This window comes from Lissotriton helveticus, chromosome 8, assembly GCF_964261635.1.
Source record: "Lissotriton helveticus chromosome 8, aLisHel1.1, whole genome shotgun sequence".
Classification (NCBI taxonomy): Eukaryota; Metazoa; Chordata; class Amphibia; order Caudata; family Salamandridae; genus Lissotriton; species Lissotriton helveticus.
The window spans coordinates 1,718,774,741-1,718,786,995 of record NC_136069.1 but is presented as its reverse complement, the minus strand read 5'-3'; the positions used below and the strand labels follow the sequence as shown (position 1 = coordinate 1,718,786,995).

The 12,255-nt window shown below is 45.7% G+C and overlaps 1 protein-coding gene across 1 annotated transcript in view; it reads right to left on the bottom strand.

Moving 5' to 3' along the window:
* The window catches only part of LOC144773658 (NACHT, LRR and PYD domains-containing protein 12-like), a 946,473-nt gene that overhangs the window by 478,161 nt on the left and 456,057 nt on the right, over nt 1–12,255 (bottom strand). Inside the window, exon 6 of the mRNA XM_078658807.1 lies at nt 6,898–7,071. Coding sequence (XP_078514933.1) covers nt 6,898–7,071 — 174 coding nt within the window. The remainder of the gene's footprint in view (nt 1–6,897; nt 7,072–12,255) is intronic.

Here is a 12,255-nt window from a genome sequence, read left to right as displayed (position 1 = left end):
ACCACCCTCTATTGTACTGCTTTTGACCGCCATAAGTGTGGCAGGGTATGCTCAGACGTGAGTCCCTTGCTCACTTTGCCACTGGATTCAAGCAAGCCGGGCTGAAGACAGCTGTAATGCCAGAAACCGGTCCTCGGAAGCTTGTTTCCGGTCCAGGGATGGCATGGCTTGGCAGTTCGGGCTGGAATGTTCCCATGAGGCACAGGGTCAGACTGATTTGCATATAGCCATGTCTGAACTGGGGTGGCAGAGTGGGCTAAAGAACGGTGATGGGTCAAACCCAGATCTTTTGACTGGGTGTGAGTGTTTGATTGGTTCAGATGCTCAGTCCATCACCACCCCCTTTTGTACCGCTTTTGGCCGCCATAAGTGTGGCAGGGTATGCTCAGACGTGAGTCCCTTGCTCACTTTGCCACTGGATTCAAGCAAGCCGGCCTGAAGACGGCTGTAATGCCAGAAACCGGTCCTCAGAAGCTTGTTTCCGGTCCAGGGAAGGTGCGGCTTGGCAGTTCGGGCTGGACTGTTCCCATGAGGCACAGGGTCAGACTGATTTGCATATAGCCATGTCTGAACTGGGGTGGCAGAGTGGGCTAAAGAACAGTGATGGGTCAAACCCAGATCTTTTGACTTGGTGTGAGTGTTTGATTGGTTCAGATGCTCCGTCCATCACCACCCCCTTTTGTACCGCTTTTGGCCGCCATAAGTGTGGCAGGGTATGCTCAGACGTGAGTACCTTGCTCACTTTGTCACTGGATTCAAGCAAGCCAGGCTGAAGACGGCTGTAATGCCAGAAACCGGTCCTCGGAAGCTTGTTTCCGGTCCAGGGAAGGCATGGCTTGGCAGTTCGGGCTGCACTGTTCCCATGAGGCACAGGGTCAGACTGATTTGCATATAGCCATGTCTGAAGGTGGCAGAGTGGGCTAAAGAACGGTGATGGGTCAAACCCAGATCTTTTGACTGGGTGTGAGTGTTTGATTGGTTCAGATGATCCGTCCATCACCACCCTCTTTTGTACTGCTTGTAGCCGCCATAAGTGTGGCAGGGTATCCTCAGACGTGAGTCCCTTGCTCACTTTGCCACTGGATTCAAGCAAGCTGGGCTGAAGACGGCTGTAATGCCAGAAACCGGTCCTCTGAAGCTTGTTTCCGGTACAGGGATGGCATGGCTTGGCAGTTCGGGCTGGACTGTTCCCATGAGGCACAGGGTCAGACTGATTTGCATATAGCCATGTCTGAACTGGGGTGGCAGAGTGGGCTAAAGAACGGTGATGGATTAAACCCAGATCTTTTGACTGGGTGTGAGTGTTTGATTGGTTCAGATGCTCCGTCCATCACCACCCCCTTTTGTACCGCCTGTGAAACCAGCAAGGCTGTGCATGCGCAGATTATACCAGCTTGCCTCAAGCACAGAAGTCAAGAACAGAAACATTTGTAAATTTTTGTGATTGTGCCAATGTAACAGTGTTAGTTAAACTATACTTCCTGCCTGCGATATGACAGGAGGGAAAATTAGGTTGAAACTTTTTTCCCAGTACATATATTGCTAAAATATATAAATGTATTAATTATTTCTGCTTATTTTGATAAATTTGTATGGACAGGAATTTAGAATGAGATCAGGATTGTGAGATCATCATGTCATTTTCCTAACCAATCATGTGCAAGCTTTTCTGAGATTAAACAATTTCGGGTAGTCTGTCAAGAATTAGAGTATAAATGATGACCTCTTTGGAGGCGTGTTTTTAGGTCAGAGCAGAGGAGGAGAGATTAGGAGAGGAGAGACGAGGAGAGTTAGTTGCTGTGAATGCCGATGAGGGTGCTGAAGCCTTTTGCATCTTCTTGGCACTGCAGGCCACATTTCTAAGATCTGTGGAAGGAGGGTGCACTTTCAAGGAGCAGCTTCTGTCAGATTAGAGGGAGAGAGACAGAGGATCAGACGAGGGGACAGAGAGCAGGTGATTAGAATAGGCTTAGATTCTAAATTTTAAATGTATGCTTTGACTAATTAATTAGGTCTGAAAAGCTTTATTTGTCTTATGCATTTATTTCTCTCTATGGGAGATTTTTGTCAACTATTAGCCTTGCAAACCCACTGTATTTCTCAGAAACTCTTTAAGAGTTTTGCCTGACTTTGCGCCACATTTTCCTTTTCTATATGTGATGCTTCATATGCAGACTGTAATATGTTCTGTATTAATGCTATTTATCCTGTTTCCAAAATTCTGTAACCTGATTGATATTTGACTTTTAATTAAGAAAATTAAACCCTTTAGAATACTCACCAACTCTCTTTAATGGCTTAAATATTAAATGCATTTTTGGATTTTACATGTTTATGTAAAGTCTCCTGAAGGTAATATATAGTGTCAAGGGCCCAAACATCTTTACAGCGGTAAACAGAGGTAAATGGGTGTTATATTGAGAAATTACCGTGAAATTACCGCTGCATCAGTGGGCGCATTTGAAGTCTGGCATATGGAATTAATTAACAGTATGCAAGAGGCCATCATCCCTAATAGTTGCATGAACACTCGAGCTGGTAGTGAGTGTTGAGGCTTGAATCTTTGAATTAGGGTATACATTGTTTGAATTCTTATCGGATTGGGATACGCTAGGGCCTTGACTGTGTTTATAGTGGCTCCTAGGTATTGTATGTAGGCTGGTTGTAGGTGAGACTTTGTGTAGTTCACAGTAAAACCTAGTTTGTGCAGCAGTTGAATTGTCGCTGTTGTGTGTTGAAGACAGCTGTCTTGTGACCTGGCTTTTATTAGCCAGTCGTCTAAGTAGGGGAAGACATGAATGTGTTGTCTCCTTAAATGTGCTGTTACAACCGCTAGACATTTTGTGAAGACTCTTGGTGCGGTTGTGACCCCAAATGGAAGGACCTTGAACTGATAGTGTCATCCTTCTATGATAAACCTTAGGTACTTCCTGTGAGCTGGATGTATTAGACTGTGAAAGTAAGCGTCTTTCAGATCCAGTGTAGAAAGAAAGTCCCCTTTCTTCAGTAAAGGTAGTACTTGTTGTAGGGTGACCATATGGAAGTGTTCTGAATGTATGTATCTGTTAAGGGGCCGGAGGTCTAGTATGGGCCTGAGAGACTCGTATTTTTGGGGAATTAGGTAGTATAGTGAGTATACTCCTGTCCCTTGTTGATTTATTGGAACTTCTTCTATCGCATGCTTTTGTAGGAGCGATGGTACTTCCTGCTTTAGTAGTGTTAAATGGTCTTGTTTAATGGGACGCTGTTTGTGAGGGATGTTTGGTGGGGTAGCAGTGAGTTCTAGGCAGTACCTATACTGGATAATTTGTCTTACCCACTTGTCTGTTGGGATGTTTTCCCAGACAGGTAGGAACTGTGATATCCGTCCCCCGACCGGAGTGGTATGGTCTGGGGAAAGCTGAGGGAAGCCACTGTTTCGCAGTGGGAGAGGTACGGGTGTTGTTATTTCCTTGACCTCTGCCCTTATTGTTGTTACCTCTGTAACCTCCTCTAAAGTTACCTCTTGGAGATGACTGTGTAAATGAGGTAGAGGGTTGGCTCGTGCCCGTGTTCCTTGATCCTCCTCTATATGTGGAGCGACGAAAGGAACCCCTCTGTGTGGGTTGTTGTAATGCCCCCATTGACTTGGCAGTCTCTGAATCTTTTTTCATTTTTTCTAGGGACTCATCTGTGTGTGTGCCAAAGAGTTTTTTGATCAAATGGTTGGTTTAATATGGAAGTCTGTACTTCTTGCTTAAACCCTGAGACTCTCAACCATGCATGTCTTCGTAGCAAGATGCTAGTATTAACTGACCTCGCTGCTGTGTCTGCAGCATCTAATGCGCATTTTATAGACGTATTAGTAATTATTTTTCCCTCTTGTATGAGTTGGTCAGCCCTCTTTTGATGTTCCTTAGGGAGAAAGGTGATGAGTTTCTCCAACTCATCGTAGTGTGCCCTGTCGTATCGGGCCAATAATGCCTGTGTATTGGCAATGTGCCAGCTGTTGGCTGCTTGGGAGGCAACACGTTTCCCAGAAGCATCTATGGACCGGGAGCTCTGGTCTGATCAGTGGTGGCCTGAACATCTGAAACCTGCTCTGTTACCGAAGTAGTCGGTAAAGAACCTGGGTGTTAGGTTTGATTCCGGACTAACATTCGAGAAGCAGACAAAAGCTGTTGCTGCGGTCTGTTTTGGGCTCCTGAGAGGATTGAGGCCTCTGCTTGGTTTCTTTCCACCTAAAGTACGCCAAACCATCATGCAAGCCTCCATTCTTGCGAGGCTTGACTATGGCAATGCCTTATATCTGGGTGCTAACAAGGCAAGCATCAAACGCTTGCAGAGGGTCCAAAATGCGGCAGCACGCATGCTAGTTGCACTCCCAAGATCTCAATCAGTTGCACGAGTATTGTTGAAATTGCACTGGCTGCCAATTGAAGCCCGTATTCAGTTTAAGGCGCTGTGCATTGCGCACAAAATCCTGAGACATCAAGCCCCTATTGGGCTATCAGGCTTATTGAAGCCCTATTTGCCCAGGCGCGCCCTGCGTTCCGCACATCATGGTTTGGTCTGTATCCCTCGAGTGAGGAAGGATAGGGCTGGGGGTCGTTCGTTTGGCTTCTTGGTAGCCAAACTTTGGAATTCCTTCCCAGCCAGCATTCGAGCCATTCCCAACATTCTGGCATTCCGGAAATCACTAAAAACATGGTTGTTCCCCACTCTTTAATATTTGGTGCTTGTAAATCTCCCTGTCTCTCTCTGCCGGTTTCTGGTTGCGCTGGGACGCCTCGTCGCTGGGGCAACCATGCGCATTACAAATCCTGTATAAATAAATAAATTCCTTATCAGGAGGTGGAGCCTCTCCTGTGGTTTGGGAATTAGCCCTTTTACGAGTATTTGACACTACCAAAGAGTCTAATGGTATCTGTCCCTTTATAAATACAGGGTCTGATGGTGCTGCCTTGTATTTTTTATCTATCCTTGGGTTTAATACCCTGGCACTGACAGGATCCTTGAATATATCTGGTGCGTTTGTCAGGAGACCTTTTAGCATTGGAAGTGTCCCTGAAGTTCTTTGTGTGGTAGGAAATGTTTCCAGTAGAAAATCTTCCACCACTGGTTCTGCATGCATAGGTACCTTGTGGTATTGTGCGGCTCTATGAATTAACTGTGCAAAGCCTGTCTTATCAACAGGTGGTGAAGGCCTTGCTGGGTACAGATCAGGGTCATTATTTGTGTCTGGTTCTGTATCATAGTCTTCCCAGGGGTCTGGCTCATGTGGGTGAGTGTCATCATCATCTTCCCCAGGTGCCGCCACATCCCCTATATCACTTTCTATATCTGATACTTGTGGTGAAGGAAGATGTGGTGTAATAGGTGCAGGATTAATGGGTAGTGGTTGAGGAAGTGGTGAGGGTGGGGTATTAATTGGTTGAGGTGAATGGGGTGGAGTAGTGTTTGTCCCCATTGCCTTCTTCTTTGGAGTGGGAGTTACATCCTCTGAAGTATCCAACTTCCTCTTTTTTGGTGGTTTTGCCACAACCTTGCCTGTGTCTGGGTCTATAAACAAAGTTTTTTGCTTTGGATCCAGTTCTGGTTCTTTTTCCCCTGTCGGTGCCGAAGATTACGGGTCCGAAAGATGTTTTTGCAGTCCAGTTTCTTTTTCAACATGTTTTTTCGGGTCATGTTGTTTTCTCGACTCCGAGTGTTTTTTCGGTTCCGAGGTCTTGGTCGGTTCCGAGTCTCTATGTTTACTCTTCGGTGTTGAGGTAGGCTTCGATGTCGAAACTTGTTTTGGTTTTGATGTCGAGGGGGGCGTCTTCGACTTCGAGCTCTCCTTGTTATGGAGCTTCGGTGTCGCATGATTGTTGGTGCCGACGTGAGCTGAAACTGATGGTTTCGGTATTGTTGCCGGGCCGATAGGCGGGGCGTCGGAAACGTATTTTGGTTGTCTGACCGGGCTCGAAGCTGGGGTCGATACCGGTTTGGGTCTATTTTTCGGTAACAGTGAATCTGAGTCTGTACTCACGGTACCCTGATCAGATAGAGGCATCTCTTCGACGTCGGAGTCATCTGCTTCCAAAACGGAGATTTCCTCTTCCTCCCCTGAGCCTTGCTCGGTCCCAAAGATGTCTGGGATGGATTCGGGGCCCCGTCTCGACATCTCGTGTCTTCGAGCTCGATGATTTCTTATCGTTGACTTGGATCTGAACGAGGCACAGGCTTCACAGTCTCTTGACTCATGTTCCGGTGATAAACAGAGGTTACACACCTCATGTAGGTCCGTGTGTGGAAATTTAGAGCCACACTGTGGACATTTTTTGAAATGGAGTCCTTTCCATGGACTCCGGACTGGCCGACGTCGAAAGGCCCCGCGGCCTGCGTCGACTCGAAGATGGTAAATGTTTGTTTTAAATGTCGATACGCGTCGAAAAGGGAATGTAGCTCGCAATCGATAAACAATACCGTTGATTTGGAAGGGAATACGCGTCGAAGTACAACTTTAATTCGAAGTCGACCTGGAGCGCTTCGATCCTCATCCGAACCCAATGGCGGAAAAAAACAATCTAAGGATGGAGCCGATGCCCATGCGCACTATCATCCAAAGGAGGAGTCATCAACCTCATGACTAGCAAAAGACTTGCCTAAGACAAAAACAAGTGCAATCATCCGAGCCCAACACCAGATGGTGATCTATGCATAGTGTACTATTTGCAGCTCATATGCCTCGAACATAGTGTTTGAATGTACCATTCAGCTCCATTAGAGGGGTGTGGCCCATGACTTCGGATTTAGACTTTGGCACCCGCACTTCACAAGCCTCACTCATGCACAAGAAAGGCTGTACCTTCCCCAAAACATAAACAGAAAAAATATAGTAATTTAAAATGTGAAAAGAAACACACAGCTCTGTACCACAATGTCTTTAGCTTGCAGCCAGGATGTTTTAGGCCTTCACACAACTTCTTCACTTCAGCGTCTCCCAGATGCAAATTGGAGCCCAGGTCGAGCTCTGTGAGAGATGTGTTTGTTTCCAGGACAGAGGCGAGGTCTTCGCAGCCTGAACCGGTGAGGGGGCTGCTTTGCAACCTGCAGGACAGAAGAGATATGGAGAGGAGTAAAGCAGAGCACAGACAGGGGCGTCACAGCTTCAGTTTTATCTTAATTTCCTTCCCGTCCTTGACTTACTCCCCTTTAGTGACACATCCCCGCCTTACACATCCAACCACGCCCTGTTTATATAGGAATCTGATGGGGGTGAGGAAAAGTAGAAAATGACTCACTCTCCCCACCAGGGATCTATCCAGAAGTTTGCATAATAAAGCAGCAAAGGAATTGACAGGCAATCTGTAAAATTAAAAGACATCTTTATTATAATTAATTATGAGGCTTCGTCGTCCAACCGTAGTTTTACAACTGAAAGAGGGAGCCTCCCTGAGCTTTCTCAGGCAGGCCTTTTATACAAAAAGTTTGCCCCTAGGCTCACATTCTTGCTGTGAAACACATCATTGTAGGTCGCTCCCATGGTACCATAACAAAGCAGGCTATAATTATGAATTCCATTCTACTTGTCCAAACTGACCAACCCATCTTCCATCATGAACATATGTCAAACTTCACATATTTTCCTGTGCAGGCCGGAGAAGCTCACAATAGAACTGGTTTCCTCCCCATCATATAAACAGTCACCTCCCCATTGTAAAAGCCCAGAAGCAGAGAAACAGAGCCAGGTGTGGAAGATAGAAATGTAGGACAAGGGGTGCTTATGGACCATAAACAGGCATGGCTACTGTATTCGGCCTTCTAATCTTGCTCAGGCCAATGTACACAACAAGTTGCTCAGATCTTTAATATAGATTGACTAGAGGGCATGGACTGGTTTGGTGAGGCCAACATCACGTAGGCAGATTCAGCCTGTTCAGGTCAAATGGGAATCAGGAAGAACTCAAGCTAAGGGGTACGTGTCCTTTCATACTTGCTCTACCAGAATCATTGGCTCATGTATATGCCTATGTAAAGGGCAACACCTAAAATGGACGCTGTTCACAACATGGGTGCCTGTGGGCTCAGAATGAATTTGCCAATAACTCCTGCATGCATCATTGTATTGTGATGAAAATACACACACATATAAAACTTGCCATTTTCGTTTCTCTGATATCAAAATCAAAGCAGAATATTCAAAGAACCTCAGGGGGAGTTCTCAGATTGGCAGAGTCAGGACATATTCATAAATATATTAATACGTGTTTTCTGCTGGAGGCCCTCTGCTGTGGTGCGAATGGTCATCTCACAACTTTAGCATTAGTTGCAGTTAGTTGTATATTTACACAGGTGTGCTGCACACAAAGAGATCTTTTCGTCAGAGGTCCCTGCGCCTTGAAGTGTTTACTCTGCGGTGTTCATACGGATGATCACTGCGCCCTCCAAGGATGCTGGTGTTTGCCCTATAGTTCTTTTCTGAACACAAGATGGCAGCCTTGAGCCGCCGACAGCTTCTCATCTTACAGCCAATAAATTCCATATTTACACATTATCTTTTCGCAGCCAAGATATAGCTCATTAAACTTGAAGTCACAAGTTGTGACCATCCGTGCCCCCTGTGTTCAGGAAGTTTTCATTTACTTCCCTCCTACAAGCTGTGCTGGCGTTAAACAGGAGTTGTGGTGAAAGAGGCCTCTGCTGTCATGTGTTTATGAAGTTACAATCCTTGACAAGGCCTCACACACAGATCAGCCTCTGGGGGTGTTGCAGACATGCAGACAACCCTTTCAGTGTGACCCTGGCTCATGGTCACCTGTGACACTTACAGGAAGTGGAGGTGCAAACTGTACTGAAGTACAGTTTTTTTTTCTAAGAACCCAGCGGTGCCAGGGAACACACCCTAAGACTTCGAGTCCTTCCTGTTTCAGACTACAGAAACCCAGAGTCTTCTTGGTGAAGTCAAAGATCGTATTTATTGGCTGCAGCCAGTAACAGGTATCCTAGAAGTACAACACGGTGTATATTCTCAGGAGACTGCTCAATCTTACAAAGCCAGCCTTCTCTTTTTATACAAAATATTATGCTTTAGGCAAACATTCCTTATTTTACAGTTGACCATTCACATATTTTCACTACAAAGAAAAAGCAGAGTCTTGATGACAAGCCCATATTTTAGTTTGTCCAGCCCACAATCAATTACCCGGCAAGGCCCAGTATTTTCATCAGATATCGACGGACCCCCAATAAAAACGGGCACCTCCTCCTCGTAAAGCAAGTCATAAAGAAAGAAACAGGGACAGGTGTGTGTAAGATTAGGCATGTTTGTGTGCGATGAAAGGTTTATGATATGTTGTGTCTTGATACTAATCTCATTCGGCCACTGGAGAAGGAACTGGCCGAACAGGTTTGGCTTCAGGCAGTGGAGTCAGCTTGCCCAGGTCACAGAGGAGTCAGCAAAGGTGTACGTGTCCTTCAGACTCGTTTTTGGCTTTAGTCATTTGGCCTATGTGAGGGCAATCACAAAATGGCTGCCGTTCACAAAATGGAGCCCGAGGGTTCAGGACGGAAATTCTGATTTCAGGGTGATTTCGTCACCCGAATATGACGAAAATGCTTGTGCATAGTATTCTAATCATTCTCGGTCTGATGATACCAAAATCGTCATGATACGATGATGTTTATTACACGGGTCCAGAATTTTCAGTACCACAGGCCCTCCTTTTGCCCTTACATAGGCAATAACCTATACTCACGCTAATCTGAGTCCAGGTCTATATTCATAAAGTCATTGAGATGTTGCTGTAGCATCATCCTATTACTTAGCTCGTCCCTTGATACAGGTTTCCTTACACACGATGTAGCACAGAGGCCACATATTGCAGGAGCACACTGTACACACAGACAGAACAGGAAAAGAATGGCTAAGATCATCCCAATGACTATCAGAATCTTCCATCCCCAGGCGGATATCAGTTCCCAGAATCACCCCATCAATGACTAATCTCCTTTATCCACGTGAATAGATTCAGAGATCTTATGCAGTTTGGAGATGGCCTGGTAGACTGTTGGAGCGTTATCTGGGATGAAAACACAGCAACTTGATTGGATCACTTTACATACCCCACCTCGGTCTGCAAGTATGACGTCTAATGCGACCCTGTTCTGAAGAGTCATAAGGCGATCCGACTGGAGCTCAGCCGTCAAATTACTAAGGGCACGGGCGGTTTCAACTACAGTGGATTCAACCACCCTTGTCAATTGCCTTATGTTCCTGCTGTTAACCATAGGTCCCCAAAACGGCAGAAAACCCTTTACGAAATCTCCAAATTCTTGTCCTGCAGTGTCTTCTTTACTGATGACACCTCTAACTATCCTTGTCTTATGGTAATCTGCCGTGGCCGTGTAGGTGGGAGGCAACAGGAACAAAACAAAACATGTGCCCGAGAAGTCAGGGGGCAACCATGTATAGGCTCTATCATGGCAGATGAAATAGGTACCCTTAGCTGCTAGAAACGAAGGGGAAATCTGAGACGCAAAAACATATGTTTCAGTGCAGATACTCTTCCCTAACTGAGCTCTGGGATTCTTGCCATTACCTTGCAGACATAGGTGACCCTGATGGGGTACAATCCAAATCGGGGATGATCTCTTTGCTCGCTGGTTCTCACTCAGAGTAACTCCATGTCCTGTTATATTCCATCTAGCGTAAGCTTGTAACTCATCTCTGGGAATCGTTCTATACGAGTCAATGTTTCTGCTCATATTTGTGATTCCCATTACCAATGCCTTGTTGCTCGAGTTACTTCTCGTGGAACGTGGGGGATATGGTTCGATGGCATATATGAACATCGTCTGAAACGCCCACAAAGAACCATTGTAACTAAATGGTAAGACCAAGTATGGGATACCCTTATCTGTTGTATGTGGCATAAGACCACACAACCAACATTTAGTTGTGTTCACTACTAATTGGTGTTGGTGTAAAAGCTGAATGAAGGAGTTATTGATAAACTCTAATCTTCTAATCTTCTAGTGGACTCATGCTCAGGCAGAGGGTGAAAAGAATGCGAGGAAACAGTAGAAGGAGGTATGGGCTGTGTAGTGGGTGCAAAGGTCACTTGAAAAGAGAATAAAACATATCCTATTAAAAAAGTCATTACACTAAACAGCATGAAAATACATAATATCAAAAATCGTTTCTTTGTCATCAATATACACATTCTGGCTTTAAAGTCCATCTGTTTGGCAGGTCTCTCCATCTCGAAAAACTCCATCCTCTCTAATTGCTGCTCGCAGCGGTAGGGTGTTCTATGCTAAGGAATGATTCTGTCAGTCCAGGGCAACTCCCTTAGACCGACCAGAACTGTCGACCTAACGTCTTCAGCTGCACTTCAAAGACTTGGGCAACCACGACCCTAGCAGCTGAACCCGGATGGCGGTTCGAAAAACAAAAATAAGAAAGTTTCTCAGATGAGAGAGCTGCACTTTCAAAAATAGAAAAAAAAGATTTTTTTTATTTGTCCATAGTTCTCGGCCTCAAATTATAATGGCTTTTTCCAGGTACTCTCTGGTTCTGGAACAAGAGTTCAGGCTCTGTAGTGTTCAATCGAATTGACGGTGGCACAGCTTCTTGCAAAAGATTGTCACTTCCTCATTCAGAAATTGTTCCTTTTACACGTGCATCGCTAAAAGGCAGAAAACGAGGCACAGTCTCAGTCTCAGAGTCAGCGATCCCCTCCTGGACCCACCGGTCGTACGGTAGAGGCAAAGGGACCCTCTTGCAGTGTACGCCGTGGATCCAGTTCTTTTTCCCTTCCACTCAGCTGATCTTGTTGAGAGAAGGACGAGGTGGGGGCCGGTCCAATGGGGCTGGTCATTCTTTGTCCGTTGGAAGTTCTTGACCAGCACCCATGATCCAGGATCGATAGGATGTCCTGGAGCTTCAGAGACCTGAGGCAGAGTATCGTGAACCTGTTGGTGTAAAAAACGCAATTTAGCTGTCAATTCACACAAATAATCAAGCAGTACAGGGTGTTCGATCTCACTGAATTTTGTCGGCCTTGGCATTCCCCATATGTTGGCCGGGCGGCCGAACACAATTTCATAGGGACTAAGTCCCACTCGCGAATGCGCAGTCATTCTTGTTGATAGGAGTGCTAAAGGCAGAGCGTCAGGCCATTTAAGACCAGAACTCGCTTGGATCTTGGCCAATTTCAGTTTTAGTGTGCCATTATAGCACTCCACTAGTCCCGCTAATTGGGGGTGATTTGCAGCAAGTCAAGTCAAGTC